Source organism: Cladophialophora psammophila, assembly GCF_000585535.1.
Source record: "Cladophialophora psammophila CBS 110553 chromosome Unknown aczJe-supercont1.2, whole genome shotgun sequence".
In the NCBI taxonomy this organism is placed as follows: domain Eukaryota; kingdom Fungi; phylum Ascomycota; class Eurotiomycetes; order Chaetothyriales; family Herpotrichiellaceae; genus Cladophialophora; species Cladophialophora psammophila.
The window spans coordinates 1,423,534-1,440,086 of record NW_006912923.1 but is presented as its reverse complement, the minus strand read 5'-3'; the positions used below and the strand labels follow the sequence as shown (position 1 = coordinate 1,440,086).

At 50.6% G+C, this 16,553-nt stretch overlaps 7 protein-coding genes across 7 annotated transcripts; 3 read left to right on the top strand and 4 right to left on the bottom strand.

Annotated features, from left to right (window-relative positions):
• Positions 1-49: 49 nt before the first annotated feature.
• Positions 50-259, bottom strand: A1O5_01861 (uncharacterized protein; the record flags this gene model as incomplete). Its single annotated transcript, XM_007742477.1, has 1 exon — positions 50-259. The coding sequence occupies one exon, from the start codon at positions 257-259 to the stop codon at positions 50-52; it is 210 nt and encodes a 69-aa protein (XP_007740667.1).
• Positions 260-1,510: 1,251 nt separating this feature from the next.
• Positions 1,511-6,623, bottom strand: A1O5_01860 (ATPase; the record flags this gene model as incomplete). The annotated part of the gene is made up of 11 exons (XM_007742476.1): positions 1,511-2,060; positions 2,119-2,280; positions 2,334-2,609; positions 2,665-3,347; positions 3,400-3,533; positions 3,594-4,213; positions 4,250-4,660; positions 4,753-5,570; positions 5,620-5,891; positions 5,949-6,351; positions 6,429-6,623. The coding sequence occupies 11 exons, from the start codon at positions 6,621-6,623 to the stop codon at positions 1,511-1,513; spliced, it is 4,524 nt and encodes a 1,507-aa protein (XP_007740666.1).
• A 755-nt stretch (positions 6,624-7,378) lies between these two features.
• On the top strand, positions 7,379-7,936 carry A1O5_01859 (uncharacterized protein; the record flags this gene model as incomplete). Its single annotated transcript, XM_007742475.1, has 1 exon — positions 7,379-7,936. The coding sequence occupies one exon, from the start codon at positions 7,379-7,381 to the stop codon at positions 7,934-7,936; it is 558 nt and encodes a 185-aa protein (XP_007740665.1).
• Positions 7,937-8,742: 806 nt separating this feature from the next.
• Positions 8,743-10,284, bottom strand: A1O5_01858 (ribonucleoside-diphosphate reductase small chain; the record flags this gene model as incomplete). Its single annotated transcript, XM_007742474.1, has 5 exons — positions 8,743-8,919; positions 8,984-9,542; positions 9,594-9,814; positions 9,912-10,190; positions 10,255-10,284. 5 exons carry the CDS (start codon positions 10,282-10,284, stop codon positions 8,743-8,745), a joined length of 1,266 nt encoding a protein of 421 aa, XP_007740664.1.
• Positions 10,285-11,379: 1,095 nt separating this feature from the next.
• A1O5_01857 (solute carrier family 25, member 46) lies at positions 11,380-12,372 on the bottom strand (the record flags this gene model as incomplete). The annotated part of the gene is made up of 2 exons (XM_007742473.1): positions 11,380-11,619; positions 11,680-12,372. The coding sequence occupies 2 exons, from the start codon at positions 12,370-12,372 to the stop codon at positions 11,380-11,382; spliced, it is 933 nt and encodes a 310-aa protein (XP_007740663.1).
• Positions 12,373-13,044: 672 nt separating this feature from the next.
• Positions 13,045-14,159, top strand: A1O5_01856 (uncharacterized protein; the record flags this gene model as incomplete). The annotated part of the gene is made up of 2 exons (XM_007742472.1): positions 13,045-13,104; positions 13,152-14,159. 2 exons carry the CDS (start codon positions 13,045-13,047, stop codon positions 14,157-14,159), a joined length of 1,068 nt encoding a protein of 355 aa, XP_007740662.1.
• Positions 14,160-14,498: 339 nt separating this feature from the next.
• Positions 14,499-16,154, top strand: A1O5_01855 (uncharacterized protein; the record flags this gene model as incomplete). The annotated part of the gene is made up of 1 exon (XM_007742471.1): positions 14,499-16,154. The coding sequence occupies one exon, from the start codon at positions 14,499-14,501 to the stop codon at positions 16,152-16,154; it is 1,656 nt and encodes a 551-aa protein (XP_007740661.1).
• Positions 16,155-16,553: the final 399 nt, after the last annotated feature.

The following is a 16,553-nucleotide window of genomic DNA, read 5'->3' as shown; positions in this document are numbered from 1 at the left end:
TGTCCACCATATCGACACCTTATCCGATGGGAAGGGCCACAAAGTATACCTACCGGAAAACAACGATATACTCCTCATCTTCCGCCTCGGACGAGGAGCCCACGTGTTTGGCTTTATAATATCGGTAGAAGCTGATCCAAGATTCGTGCTGGCGTACTTCTTCAGCAGCCCTGGCGATAAGTTCTTCGACGCGTGTCGCCTTGCCTGGCTTGGGGAAGATTTGCACCATCACGTTGGGAGGAATTGGGGTGGTCGCCATCGTGGACAAGTTGTTCGATGTTTGGCAGTGGGGATTCCGTTGATGAAAAGTATGTGTTTCTTCGGTAAGGGCCTGTGTCGAGAAGGATGCGCAGAATTGGTGCCTTGGGGGATGGGAGACAATTTCGCTACTTGCCCGACCCAGGGGGCTTTAAATATAGTCCCCGTGCTGGAGAATGCACTGCATTCTTGTTCATGAAGTCCAAGGTTTTGCGAGCTTCAGCTGACTTCCTAGGCGCGGGGAAAGGCATTGACAGCTCGTGTCTAGAATGCAGATCGAGACGTTGATTCGCCTCGTGTTCCCATGACTTTATAATGGGGATTATGTTCGCCAAAGAAGCCTAAGACAGGTCGCGAGAAAGGGATTGAAAACTTTCTCACAGGGAAGCTTCGAGTCCTTCGGATTGAGTGTGTTTCGTGTTCCACATTTGGCGGTGTTGCTTGATTCGCGTTCCACGGCTTTGGCCTCGTAATCGCCTTTTCAGCTGAGCAGCCAACGTCCGGCCGGAGGATTCTGACGTGGTCTGGATCATTCAACACGATCAAGGGCTTTTCCACTTGCACGCTGGATATTGTCTCCCCCGCAGACACTGATGGAGCGACCAATAGCAGAAAAGCGAAATTCGATCCAGACCCTTCCACCCACTTTTATAGCAACTTTAAGGCCTTGACGTTAGCAACCCAAGGCAAGTCTGTTACGGTTTAGATTCGGACTTTCTTGATCGAGGCAAGACTGGTGGTGACGCCACGTTCAATTCTGGTGCTCTTGACCGACGACGCATTGAAGCACAGCTCTCGGTCGATGCGGCAAACAAGATCTGGATTGGGAGACGAGCAAGGCGCTCATGAAGATGCTGAATTCACTCGATAGATGGAGTACGGAGTATGCTAGAAGATGGGAGAGTGGTCGCTGCGACTTGCGTGCGCTCCGCCGCCTCCACGTGATCGAGCCGCGAGGCTGGCATTAAAAAGGGGCGACGAGGAATTGTGGACGAAATAACTACTCTGTAAGAACAAGGCCTCACCCACGGGTAATGACAGCATCTAGCTGCCTGCACAGTTGCCCGTACGTTTTATCGCAACTATTCGCTGTGATCCCGAAATGTGAACCGGAAAATGCCAGGACCGAAGCCGCAGAAGCGAACAGTGGACGCTGTTGCAACGACAACATTCAAGTTAACGCAACCCAGATATTGCACTAAGTATTCAGCCGGAATCCCGCCTCCTCCCGGATCATTGTCTATCCATGATATCAGTATACCCTAGGGTTCTCAGCGCGCTTTTCCAGGGGCAGTTTTTCCCAACGCCCTGTAACAAGTCTCCGACAATACCGTCCAAATGTGCGGATCCAAGAATAGGTCCTATTCAGCCCCCTCCGCCTTCTGCTCGCTCCGACTTTACCGCGCCACTTCTTCATCCGGAATGTATAGTACAGCAGAGGGATCATAAAAAGATCGAAGACGACATATGCCCAGATGAGACCAAAGTTGCGCCAGCGTTGCCCCCACGAGATGCCGCGAGGGCTCAAGTACTGGTCCGCAAGAGACAGGGCGCAGTACTCACAGTTGCTTGTCGCTGTTGGATTGTACAACGTGCCGGGGGCCGCTTGTAGGTAGGGGGCGAGATATTGGCCGCAGGTCATGTTTGGTGGGGGAGAGAAAACGCTCAATTCGTTCTCCGCGCACACGACCTTGCGACCGTGCAGCGCTGTGGCCACAATGCCATCGATGATGTAGGTGAAGGGACTTACACGGTACATAAAGTGCCAGAAACCCGGCAGTGCATCCGGTGGCTGAAGCACGCTAAGAAGGACAGCATTAGCGGGGTATGATTAAAGGATCGCCACGGATATTTACTCACCCATTGAATATCACACACATGGCAAACATGAGTGTTGCTATAATGCCGGCGGTCTCTGCATCAGGCAGAGCTGCGATCACCATCTGGGAGAATGTGCTTGCATACACAAAGAACTGGACGCAGAATAGTAGGATAAGGCCTTGTCTTTCGGAAGATTGGATGCTTGTGATCGTTTTAGCGAAGCACATTCAGAAATTCAAGTGCCAGGGACTCACCCAAAGACCGAGTAGTAATAGGAAGCATATACCATGACGCCAAGCAGAATTTGGTAAGGAATCTCCACGAGAATGTTGGCCAAGAGAAACGCGACATATGAATAAGCCTTTGACGGGCGCTCGCGGACTTCGTAGAGTGACCTCTGAATGACAAATCGAGGAATAATCTGCTGAATCAAGGCCGTGAATATCGACGTGAGCATGAAGACGCTGAGCAAGACATTCTGGAGCCCTTGTTGAGAGCTGTTAGATTGCCAGAATGAAAAGCCAATAAACCTATACCAGGTCAGCGCAATTGTTCCATTGAAGCTGCTGTTGAACCGTAACTGACAGAGCTGAAGCAACGCCAAGACCAAACTTGTGAAGAACATAGCCGGGAGTTCTCCAATACTGCTGAAAGGCGCGGATCGTTGTGTGATAAGTCTGGGTGTAAAGCGGCGCGGCAAACTGACGATGGCTCTCGACGGTGCTGTCCTCCGCGGGGAGTTTGCTCGTCTCCCGATTGATTTGGGCCAACTCTGCCAGCATATTCTTGTTCTCCTCGCTTGATCTCCAGATCTCGACCCAGTCACGATTGGCTTGGGCACTCGTTTCAGGATTGACAACTTCTAGCATGTACTCTGCCACATTTTCCGACTCGCTGCACACCCTAGCTCCGTGCCTCTCGAAATAGCTAGTTAGGGTTTGCGAGTTGGGACCGATGTCACCGAAGTAGACAGTCCGTCCTCCCGTAGTAAGGAAAAGTAGCCGATCGAATTCCTGGAACAGAAGAGCGCTGGGCTGATGAATAGTCGATAGGACAGCTTGTCCATGATCAGCAAGCCTTCGGAGGAAGCTGAGGATAGACCAGGAGCTTTGGGAATCCAGCCCACTGGTCGGTTCATCGAGGAAGAATAGAAGAGCGGGTTTTGCGGCGAGCTCCACTCCTATTGTAAGGAGTTTGCGCTGCTCAACGTTAAGGCCTTCTCCCGGCACCCCGACTACGGCCTCGGCGAAGTCTTCCGCATTAATCATCTTCAATACCATCAGCACGTCAACGAGGCTTCGAATAAGATGATGAACGAACTTTGATCACCTCCTCCACGTATTCGTATTTCTCCTTCTTTGAGACAGATTTAGGTTGACGGACCATGGCGCTAAAACGCAGTGCTTCACGAACAGTCGAGGTCTCAAGGTGGAGATCTTGCTGTTGAACATACCCTGTCATCTTGTTAGTTCACGAACTGCATTGAGCTGGAAGCCCCTTTCACCGATTCATACCTGTTTTCCTTTGGAAACTTAGGTCTAACGGCTTTCCGTTCACCAACATGTCGCCGGTAACAACCCCGATCGAGGTGCGCTGGGCTAACACGTCCAGCAATGTCGTCTTCCCAGCACCTGATACTCCCATAAGGGCAGTTAGCGTTCCAGGCTTGACCCATCCTGATACTTGGTCGAGCAACCTGCGTGTGCCCTCCTTGACTGGAATATCGTAGTTGACATTGTGCCAAGTAAAGATGGCTTTCTGCGGTGGGATTGCCTGGATATCTTCATCTTGAGTGCCTTGACGCCCGGTTATTGCGAGGGGAGCATCGGGATATTCTTGGTCTTCATATCTCAGGCCCTCCTCGATGTAACGTGGTACATGTCCACGTCGGAAGAGCAGGACTTCTCCCTTGCCTTGGGGCTTTGAGTTGATTTCCGATACTCCCAGGTAGGTAGCCATGAAGAAAACCAAGAAAGCAATCAATATGCCAAGGTTCCGCCAAATGTGGCTATAACTGTATCGGTAAGCTGTCTCCAGATACGTGTCGCCAGATACAGTTGAATGGCCGACAACCGCGCCCGGGACCGAACAAATGAATGTATTCCCGACTAGGTTCGGATACGCAGGAACATAGCTATGATCATAGTGAGTAGAGGGTCAAACAATGAACCAGATAACGGCTTGCCTGCCACATGGAAATTGCCTTCCATGGAACTCGTTAACGAGCATTGCTTCGAATGAATATGCCACCGGATTGCACCACGAAAGCCACTTGAACCAAGGGTGCATATTTGGTCGAGGTATTGTGAACCCGGTGTAGATCACTATTGCCAGGACAACAACTGCAGCGATTGCAAGTGCCTCAGAGATTGCCTTGGTCGCAGCACCGATCGTTCGGAATAGTCCAGTCATTGCCAGCCGTGTCAGAAATGCGAAAAGAAAGAAGATGAAGAACTGTGCCGCTTCCCTCCTAAGGCCTGACAGGAAATATAAAATGATATTGAAGATCACGGCTGTGAGGAGTTGAACTGGAAAATCCGCTATTACAGTAGCCAGAGCCTCTGTAAAAGGGTGGTAGAAACTACTCTCAAGTCAGCACGAACTATTGGGAGAACCTGCGCGGTTCAGAATCGCAAAGTGCTTAGAAAGTCACTTCCGCCTTGTAATACTCACGCGTATGAGACTTGCTTCTCCACGATTGGTCTTTGGTCGTACAATCGATTGATTTCCGTAACGGCAATAAGGGCATTCAGTAACACAGCGAAGAAAATGGTGGAGCCCTTAGCAAAGAAACTATTGGTGTCGTTTATCGTTCCGTAGAAAATGGAGCCGATGATGAGGGACATGCTTCCTTGTCCAATGATCAAGGTGAGTCGGATCACTCTCTCGTTCCACAAGCGCTGAAAGCCTCGCTTGGTACAAATCTGAATTTGCATCGGCATAGAAACGGTGTACGGAGAACTTGGAGGGACATGGTGTGCTTGGGCCGCGCGGCGTGCGACTTTGAATTCATCGGCAGCGGCGGAGCCATAATCTTCCTCTTCATGAGTCCTGATTTCTTGTTGGAGGGATTTGTAAAGATCTGATTTCCGCCAGTATTGTTCAAATTCGATCGCCGTGCGCGGGACCTTCTCCTCATATCCAGGCCGCGTTTTCCTCTCTTCCACATTTGTGATTGAGGTCAGAAAGTCGGGTGTCGGTTGCCGAGATGGACAGAACCAACCCATATCTGTAAAGTAATCCTTCGCAAACTTGGTTGGGCCAAAATAGATCTCCCTCCCCTCGTACAGAACCACAACCTTATCAAAAACGTCGTACATGGCTTGAGACGCTTGATAGGCCGCGACTGCGTGGGCAGAGCCGGTCAAGTCTGCACTCAATCTGAGAGTACGGACGAATGTGATGGCAGAGGAAGCGTCCAGACCACGTGTACTGTTATCCCAACAGCCTATGGGTGAGAACGAGAGCAGCATCTCCGCAATGCTCACTCGCTTTCGAGAGGGGTCAGCGTACAAAGTTAGAAGAAAAGAGGCGGCTCACCTTCCTCTCTCCCCCAGATGCACCTCGTATATATGCATTTCCTACTTTCGTGTTTTGAACGTGGGTCAATCCGCAAACTGCCATTGCGACGGCTGTCATTCTCTTGACGTTCTCGTTTCGAGAACTCCCCAAGATCCGGTTTCGTGGAGTACGCATGGCAGCAGCAAATTCGAGAGTCTGTCTGACCGTCAAATGTGGGAAATGTATGTCGACTTCTGCGTTGTAGACGATCTCGCCTTTGAAATGCTTGATCATCTGGTGCTGAGGTATTCCTGTCCGGATATTAGATCGCTACATACGATGAGTTGAAGAGAGGAGGCGAGGCATACCGCTGTAATGGATAACGGAGTCATCGCCCACTTTCAAACCATGGAGTTCTCCTGCCACAGTCTTCAAGAGCGTCGAGCATCCGCTTCCAGGTCGTCCCAGGACCAGCAGCATCTCTCCAGGCTTGACAACGCCGTCAAAGCCAGTAAGAATCTTTCTCTGGGGCTTCTTCGCGAATCGAACCCACTCGTGCAAGCGGAGTGGAGCAAGAAGATATGATTCTACCGTCGGCTGGAGGTTCATGGCGATTCCGGAGCCCGATACATTCAGATTTTTGAATGTGATTGAAGCACGACGTAGCTTGATATTTGCGCCTTCTGCTTCTTGCATGACCATCTTGGCCCATTTGTATATGTCGAAGGTTGGTTCAGAAGGATCCAGAGTCGGATCGTAGCTTTTTTCGCGCTGTCCAGCATTGCAATCAGTTGTGATGAACTGAGCAGCATTCACAAAAGATTCCTTTGATTTCCAGGGAGAATTACCTTCAACTCGCTCGCAACCCGTGTGATCTCGGCACGGTCAGCTTCCATGATCGGTTCGTAGCTACTCTCGTTGCTGGATGTATGCTGGAGATTCTCATCCGAGCCCGGACTTGGAGGATCCCCATGGGCCCTCGAACTAGAAACATCGTTTTCGTCGTCTTCGGGGTCAATCTGGCCTTGAGTAGTTGACGCCATCGAGGTTACGATAAGGTTCAATTTTGTTCTTGTAAAGAAGAAACCAACACAGCCATAGTGGAAAGGTGTCGGGCACGACACTGTCCCCCATAAATGCATCTACATTCGGGCCCGCCAAATCGCTCAGGGACTGCATAATTAGCCTCGGCCGCAATGCCTCCGACTGTAAGCCCATGGTACATAGTTTTTCTCCCCGGTATTTTCAGTCTTCTGACAATGGCCAGAACATTGAAATTCATATTGGAGCACATTTGCTGTCGTATGATATGGTCGGGTTCGCTACATCTCCGAAGTCCGGAGAAATAGCTGATAGGTCGGTCGTATATCGTGTCGGGTAAAGGCGGCCGTAGTTACTTCATCAAACACGTGACCTCGCTGTCGACCAATTGATATACCTGTTTCCTTTCGCCCACACGCCGCCAAGACATTTTCCGAATTCCGGTTTCCGGTGTGTTCACAACGCCCCGCATCTATGTTTCTTTATTTCACTAATTGAAGCAGTTAGACACCGAACCGATGTTCCCAGAGATGCCTTTTTGAAGTGCGCGAAATGAGATTAGCTGACAGATGACAACGGAAGCTCAGTGACGTCATTGTTCGAAACATACCCACCATACCTACCGACTGAGAGTTTGCAAGATCACACCTTGCGCGAAAATCGATCACACCACATCCCCCCACGAGTTTTCGCACGACAAGGGTTTCCATCCTGAGGGCCAAGGAAAAGAAGACACGGGGCGTGTCTGAGGCCAGAGATGACCTACTTCACAGATCTGCATACCTACCTGCACCAGTCCTCGCTCCTCATCCAAGCGTACCCTTCAGCACGAATCACGACAAAATACGCTCTGCCTCGAAAACCCAATACAAAAGCCAAGTCGAACCCTGAGGGATCCAAAGGGAAAGATGATCCTGCTTCTGGGCAGTCCACAACAGCCTCAACAGCAACAGCTGCTGTCCCTGCCTCATCACAACCCCAGAGCAAGCGGGAGCGTTCTGCCGTCCTCACTCTGAAAACATACCACCCAGACAGCGGAATATGCTTAAAATACCAAACCGACAAGGCGGCAGAGGTTGGGAGATTGCTGAACGGATTAGGAAGATTGGCTAAGGGCGAGGTCATCGAAATGCCTGCTGCGGCTGTTTCTGCAGTGACAGGAGCTGGGACGGCGGGGGATGGAGATAAGATGGATATCGACGCTGGATCAAGTGCTGTGACGACCAAGGTTGAGGAGAAGGTCGTGACAGCCCCGCCGACTGTGACGCACGGCGCAGGAGCTGGGAAGGGGAAGAAGAAGAAAGGGAAGAAGTGAAGTCTATGTTGAGCCATCTGGTTTCGAATCCCTCTGATTTCCATTTGCTCTTGAATGGTCCGCTTGGCTATGCACCATGGTTACTGTTGGAAACATGACGAGTGCCAGTCAAGATCAACAGTTGAAGAAAGATTATCACGATCCTCACACTTGACAGGAACAAGAGATTATGGATTGAACAATTCCGGAAGACGCCAATAGACGGCCCAAAGCGCTCGCCGGCTATGGCGTCGTGGATTGAAATCGTCCTCCAGGAGAGAATGTTGAAGCATTCAAGCAGTGATGGTCTCGCAGGCATTTTCATGCCAGCGCTGCGGATCAAATATTGACCGAGCCGACAAGGCTCGCTTCTAACGGGGGGTCAATGTAAGGCTGGGCCTTTTCTCCCTGCATTTGCGAACGAAATTATGTGAGATAAGAACAAAGCAATTCCAGTTATGGTTGTATTTCTCGTTCAGAGCACTAGTATGTATCTCGTACAGCCTTCCCGTTCACCGCGCTATGAATTCTTCATGATTAACCAAAAAGCAGGACCCACCAGACCCTCTCTAGCCGACATATGCATATGTGGAAAAAGGCACACCGTTCTCAAAACAGTTCAGCAGAAACTAGCCATACACCTGCCTTCTTTGCCGAGGACCGTTTGAACCTGCCATTGCCGTTCTTGATAACAATGACGGGTGTGGAAAATGGGTATAACAAGTGTAGAAAGGATGAGCCACCTTCCAGGTTTCCTTCCTTCGTGTACCGATGAGACGCCTGGAACAAACAGGAAAAAGATATGGTCGTGAGAGATCCGATATGATCTAAAAGTCTTCGTCAAAACTGATGCCGTTGCTTTCGTCCTCTGTCTTCTCCTCCTTGGGGGACGTGGACTTCTCCTCTGCCTTTTTGTTGGTTGAACTCATAACACCGCTCTTTTGATAGTCGCCGACGCGCTTCTCGAAGAAGTTTGTCTTGCCGGCAAGAGAGATGTTCTCCATCTAAAGATTTTATACAATTAGCATTTGAGTCCTTCAAAAGGGGGGTTCATAGGAAAGTACTTACAAATGGGAATGGGTTCTGGGCGTTGAAGTATCGTTTGTTGCCCAGGGCGAGGAGCAGGCGGTCGGCGACAAACTCGATGTATTGACACATGAGCTTCGAATTCATGCCCAACAATGAGACGGGGAGTGCATCAGTGAGAAACTCTTTTTCAATCTTGACAGCTTCGGTGATGATGTTTTCGATGAGTTTTGGGTCGGGTTTGTGCTTGAGATGTTGCATCAACAGGCATGCAAAGTCCGTGTGCATACCCTCATCACGGGAGATAAGCTCGTTGGAGAAAGTGAGGCCGGGCATGAGGCCCTTGCTCTTTAGCCAGAAGATCGCTGCAAAGGATCCAGAGAAGAAGATGCCTTCGACGGCTGCAAAAGCCACCAATCGCTGGGCAAAGCTCGACTCTTTATCTGCGATCCATCGCAAAGCCCAGTCTGCTTTCTTGCGAATGCATGGAATTGTGTCAATGGCGTCAAAGAGATATGTCTTCTCTTTGGGATCCTTCACATATGTGTCAATGAGAAGACTGTACATCTCCGAGTGGATGTTCTCCATCATGACTTGGAACCTTCCCACCCATTAGCGTTGTGACCATAAGAGGCGAGAGGAAACTGCGTACCCATAGAAGCAACGGGCTTCTGGTACTTGCACTTCGGCACTGAAGCGCTCGAGGAGGTTCTCGTTAACTATGCCGTCTGATGCAGCGAAGAAAGCAAGGACGTGGGAGATGAAATAGCGTTCGTCATTGTTGAGGCGGTTGTGCCAGTCGTGAAGGTCTTTGGAGAGATCGACTTCTTCCGCCGTCCAGAAGCTGGCCTCTGCACGTTTGTACATATTCCACTGTGAGAGGGCGTTAGTTGTGAAGCTCTCCAGATGGATCAAGTGGCGTGATTGGGAAAAGACATAGAGGGACTGTGCTAGCTGGCACGACACGTACTATCTCATGATACTTCAGAGGGAAGAGGACGAAGCGATGAGGGTTCTCTTGTAGCAAAGGCTCCTCGGCTTCAAGCTCTTTGGGGGTCTTGGGGACCTGGGGCTGCTCAATCTTCTCCTTTGCTTCTGTGGCAGGCTCTTTCTCGATCTCTGACTCAGGTTTGGCCGTGGGCTCGGTGGACTCGAGGGCGACAGGCATGTTTTCCTTGTCCTCTGCATTGAAGTTGAGCTTTTTGACAGGACTGTCCTTGACCTTGAGGCTCTCAAGGCTTGCAGCCGCCTGCGCGTATATGTTAGTTAATGTATAGGTCGAGCAAAGTAGATGATGCAAGTGGCAAACGTACCTGTTTCGACGGCGTAAGCTGGGTCGTCATTGTTCAATGATGCAATAGAAGCAACAAGAGAACAAAGAGGCGGTAGTAGTTAGGCAAGATAAGAGAGAAGTGGCCGTGGTTGTTGAGTGCAAAGGTGAAAGAGAAATGTCAATGGGAAAGAGATGTAAACTGGTTGCTGGGTGTATTTAAGCCGGACGCGCTAGAGCGTGGACCGCGACAAGGTGAGCGAGCGTGTTATGCGTGTTCTGGCGGGCTGGGGCTAAAGGCCACCCCAGTGCTGGTCTGCGCCGAAGTTGACCAGAGTTGATCCACTCCATCACAACAATGCACCGTGATTGCAACCGCAGAGTCTTCGCCAAGTGGACTTCTTACGGAATGCCGAACAATGTCTTCAGATGGGCTTGAGAGAAGGCCCTTTCCCATTAGCCATTTCACCCATCTTACCCCATTCTGCCAGACAGCTGCCTGAAGTTTGTGTAAAACTTTCACGTGGCGTGGGAATCTCTGTCTGTACATGTGATCCGATCCGATCTAATAATGACGTTGCTCTGTCCCTTTGCCGCCTGTGCCCGTCGAGTACGCACCGAATAGGTGTTGGGCGAGCAGGGGTGCATGCCTAGCGAGCTAGGTATGTAATAGGTGGCGAGTTATGGGTATCTACCCAGCGGCCGTCCGAGATCGGTCTCGCCAGCGCCCAGCCTTTGCACTGAATCGCGCCTGCTAGTATGTGAGGATCTAAAGCCGACCGGGCACTGTACCGAGCCAGCAACACAGCCTTCAATTCATCTCTTCTAGAAAAAACCTGCCAAAGGAATGTCGCTATTGGCAAGCTCAGCCAGCCCGATACCAGGATATTTCTAGGCGATATGCATCATTGTCACCATGACATTCTGACAAAAATGTCCAGGGTACAGAAAGCTCCTCTTTAGGACACACGATATGCCCAGGTCAAGATGTCAATTTCACTTTGATTGTGATATATGAACACAGCAACCTCCAGATGCTTGGACCAATGCGGGATCCGCCTTGATTACAGAAAACATGTTCCTCAAACTCTCAAGCTGTGGATGAATGCCTCTCCCAAGCAACGCCGTGTAATGCAACGCTAAGTCGGCTCGAGTCAGATCCTCCATGTCAAAGCTTCTCCTTGAGGGATTTCGGTAGGATCTTGCTTTCGACTCCTCGTATGAGCTTGTTTGTCTGCTCCGCTAGTGTCAATGTGAGGATGGTATGCGGCAATATTCGAGCCAGGTGTGCTGTGAAGCCTTTGTAGACGCTGAGCACACCCTCCGTTGAAATAGTCTTCCAGAGGCAGTCGAAAATACCATTGTAGAGATTGCCATGCTGGTTGTACAATCGCGCCATGACGGTATCCTGTGTCGTGGATTAACACTTGAAGCAAAACAGAGTATGGATGGATCAAGACAAACGTACCGGTGGATGCATAAAGACGCAGACAACAAAGCCGCTGGCAGTTGAGCTCAGCAAATGCAGTGCAGGGCCATCTTCCATGCCGAAATGGCGTATTAAGCGTCTCTTCGCAAAGAAATATGTCGGCAGCTGGACTGAACTTCCGGCGCCGGTTCTGACCATCGATGCGCCCATGCCTCGGTATAGACCTCTCACCCCTTCTGCTTTGTAGATCTGGGACAGTCCGTCAAAAGCATTGCGGTATTTATGCTGCGTGCCCACAGGCAACGAGGGAGAATATGATTGTAGTCTAGTCTTGACCAGAAAGAAAGGTGAGCCTGCCATAGCCCCCAGGATACCAGACGCCGCGCCGGAAAAAATGTTGATACCGAGAGATTGAACATTGGTGTCTTTGTAGATGAGCTTGGTGCATGCCGCTCTCAGTGGCTCGTAAAATCCCAATCGACAGCCGTTCAACAGTATCTGGTAGATGTATGCAGTTCCAATCCCTCTGTAGATTCCTTTCAATCCTTCGTTTTTTAGGATGACCCCGACCCCGTGGAAGACGCCTCGGTATTTCCTGACTGCGACGTCTTTGGATTGTAATTCTCCTTGAAGCTGTAACCTGATCTTGACTGTTTCAAAGGGATGTGTCGCGGTGACAGCACCGCAAGCAGCAATGCCGCCGGCAACGAATGCGCCGGTTGTCGTTGACATGGTCGAGTGCCGAGTTGGTCGAATGGCTAGCTCTCTTCCCTTGATACCTAGGCCTGCCGTAAATTTATTGCAGAGACGGCGTGACAAAGCGCAACATGTTCCTAGATGAGAAAGCCTTCGAGAAGAGACAAGCGGTGGCGGGTCAGCAACTGTCAGAGGTTGCGCGTGCGACCCTCTGCCATGTAGACAAAAAAAGTTTGACCACGCAGAGGATTCTTACGCAGAAGCGACGTCGGAGTTTTTTGAAGAGCAACACCAGCGAGACCCTTGATTACTTGAGTCAGCTTTGGGGATTGGAGTAGCCCAGCTCGGCGGATCGCCCAGGGGGTTAATTAAAACTCGCGGCTATTAACAGGGAGGCTTGATCGGCCTTTTGGGCCACAGTTTGCCGAAGGGTTTCTTCGATCTCGGGCGGGGACCATCTCTAACCAGCCCTACCAGCCCTGAGCCGCCAGGGCCGTTGATTTCGTAAATAGCAATTTTCATTTTATGAGATACATCCGTTCCAGAGGGTCACTACTTTAGAGCCACCATCATACGACCTTTCTCTCATGCTTTGACATTGCTTTTCCTCCTCTCCTGAGACTCACGCATCCGCGCTTGCATTGGAGTCGTTCGCTCGTCGATGCGCAGGCTGTTGCACTGCCCAAATCTTCCATCTTCTCGTTAGCCATGGCCGCTCTTCCACAGCAGAAAGTCCACGATGTGATCAAGCAATACCGGCCTGCAAGAGTGGGTACTCCTTCTCTACCTTCTTGTATTCTGCTAATCATCCGTAGCAATTTCCCGGTTCCACTCGCTCAGATGGGGTTGAGAGTCGTGTCACATCCCTTGATTTCGATGATATGGGCGAGTTCCTGGTCGCAGCCTCCGACGACGAGACGATGCATGTCTATGATATTAAAGAGGGCAAGAGAACCAAGACTATACCCAGCAAGAAGTATGGCATACATCTGGCTCGATTTACTCACCATCCGCGCAACGTTCTATTCGCAAGTACGAAGCAAGACGACTCTTTACGCTTGTTGGAACTCCACAACGAGAGCTTCGTTCGCTACTTTACTGCTCATACCGCACAAGTCACTTGCATAGCCCTGTCTCCAGGCAACGACCAGTTCTTATCATGCGGTAATGATGACATGGTTTGTTTGTGGGATCTCAATTCCAGAAGTCCTCAGGGAAAACTGAAACTAGTTACTCCCTATCTCGCAGCCTACGACCCCTCTGCTCAGATCATGGCGATAGCGTCGCAATCCACATCCTCTATCCTTCTGTACGATGTTCGAAACTTTGACAAAGCCCCCTTTGCTACTTTTGACATGGCGGAAGCGGAGGACAGGTATACCCCAACCACAAAGGGGCGTGCATGGACAAAATTGGAGTTCTCGAACGACGGCAAAAATATGCTTCTGGGTACCGACTATCACGGTCACTTTGTGCTGGACGCCTTTGACGGAAAGGTCAAATCATTTCTCCTAGGGAAGACCGCAGGGACTGGACGGGCTGCTCCTGTGTCGACATCAGGAAAACCTCTCGGTCAAGGAGATGTTTGCTTCACACAAGATGGGAGGTATGTCGTTGGTGGGGCTGGCGATCAGCCGGACCTACTTGTCTGGGATACCCAGAATGTCGCCGATGTTCGACTGGAGCCCCTGGTTCGATTGACGAGTCGAGGAATCAAGGCGCCAGTCGTACAATGCAATCCTCGATACAACATGCTCGTGACTGCCGACACCAAAGTGTGCATGTGGTTACCAGGCGACCAGATCAAGAACCCCGAACTATGAAAAACAGCCCGCACAGCTGACACAGCACGCGCCGAGCGAGACCTGGCGACCAAGTACGTTTTGGCCATATGGCCTAGGGAGGCCTAGAGAGTGCTCCACGATGCTCAAGGTGCTTTCGCGGAGCAGGCTGAGTGTTGCAAAGGCTTGGCGTGCGGTTGGTTCCGCCAATGAAAATGCGCCTCGGTATTCCTACTCCGCAGCCTGAGTCAGGCGAGCAGGTTTACTTGAAAATCATGACCTTTGCAAGAGCTCCCAAAGCACCCCTCTCCCCTTTGGATATTTCCTTGTTCCTTTACTGGGCAAGCGATCAATTCCCCCAAATCAACGAGCAGCGAATCAATGTTTGTCCTGGACGATTACAGTGGGAGCAACCCTTCCCGGCTGACCTCTGCCGACCTGCTCCGGAGTCTTCAAATCCGTGCCAGCGCCTTGCTACAGGAATTCCGGTTATATCAGGCTCGACTCAAAGCACGGGGCAAACAACAACAAGTTGAAATCCGAGGATTTAAGCGAGGTGTCGAGTCGGAGGTAAAACTATTGGAAAAAATAGGACGTGAATTTGCAACTTCCCAGAGCACCTCCCAGAATATTATCGCCGCCACAAGTCAGCAAGATGAGGAAGGTCCACAATTGCACGCGCTAAGAAGCTCTAACCTGCCCTTTTATGAAGCGGTCTGGGATATGGCGAAATCATGCCGCCATGTTACTGCGTTGGGCAAGAAAATGTTCTTTGCAGGAAAGGACTGCGTGGCGAGTAGAACAAATCACGATGAGAGATCGGTAAGCCGCACAGGTGTTTCGAAGGACGTGCAAAAGAAAGAGACCTTGGTAGACATCGTTGCTGACAACGGATTGCAATGGATCAAAATCTCGACTTTGACGGAGAAACGGCTTCTGTTCGAAATGGCCAAGGAAGGCTGGGAAAAGTACGGAGATATTGGCGAAGACGGCAATACAGAAGGCGGCCAGGTTCCTGAAACTGACCGTGGTGGCACGAGGACGAGTAAGCTTGAACTTGTGCGACTTGCTGAAGACCTCAAGATTGCAGCCCAAGAAGTCAGAGTCCAATTTCGGCATCCACAGATTCAGCTTGTCCTACCAAAGATTCGCGAAGGTATCTCCCCTGACGTGGATGCTTTTCTTGCCGACTTGCGTGCAACTGGCGCCATCGTTCAATGCAACACCGATATGTACAAACCCAGTGAGGATCGGCAGCTTGATCTCGACAGCCTGATGCCCACCGTCGCGACTGTTCCCTTGACCAGCACCATCAACGTGGATTGCACGATACTTCTGGCACTGATCTCTGACATATCAAATTTCCCACGCCATCAACTGTTGTCAACCTTTGCGGGCAAATCGGAGACCTATCACAAAGCGATTGTGAATCAAATCGAGGCTGAAGAATTATCACCAATGCTATCTGAGAGAATCTATCCTCTCCTTGCTACGCGAAATCTAGAGTGTACTCTACACGCTTCTCAGCGGATGCGAGAGATAGTTCACTGCATGGGGACGCCGAGTGAGTTAAGCCGCGCCGAAATCCTGCTAGGCGAAGGGCCATACAGAGATCAGCCTGCATCGACCCTGAGGCAGGCCTTTAGTGAACTATCAATGCACGCCGTCCCGACAGAGGTACTCTTCCCTGTCAAAGTTGTCAACTTCGACGTGAACACGCTCTTTGGCTCAGACTCTACCTCGATGACGCTGAATGCTGAATTATGCAAGTCATTTCCTACGTCCATAGCTGCCCGTACAAGGGACAGATTAAGACTTACCCCGATCAACGCTTCAGTTTTCTTCTACGGTTGGGCCCGCCAGATTGTAACACTAACAAGCAATCGCACAGCGGCAAGCGAGCTTTTGAAGACCATCAATGACGTCTTGGATTGCGACGAGAGCCAAGCGTGTAAGGAGGATGCTGAATTTCTGGGACCGCTCATATGGTGTGAGACTGCAAGAAGCCTGATAGGGAAGACCAAGTTCAAGGAGTAACAGTCAGCACGCAAAGAAGGTGGACAAGTATGAGGCAGCTTAGCTTCTCGGAGGCACCACAGACTCGAAGCATTCCCGATCAGACCCTGATCTGGCTTGCCGCTTTTTGAAAGCTTGGGCTCTGGACTCAGTCCACAGACCCATTTCAAGGCAGAGATCAGAAATCTTAGTAATGACTGGTGCCCGAATATCAAGCAGGTCTCCATGATATACATAAGCCATTGCTATCCTTGGAACTTCTCTGAGTGGTAGATTGATTTTGGCTTGATGGGTGGTTGGTGAAGCGGCTGCGCTGTGGCGGAGCCTAAAATGTCTCCGATAATAATACGTGACCTCGCATGTTGTACATGTCCCGTTCACAACATCGCGAACGGGCGTAACTTTCCTTCCAACAACACA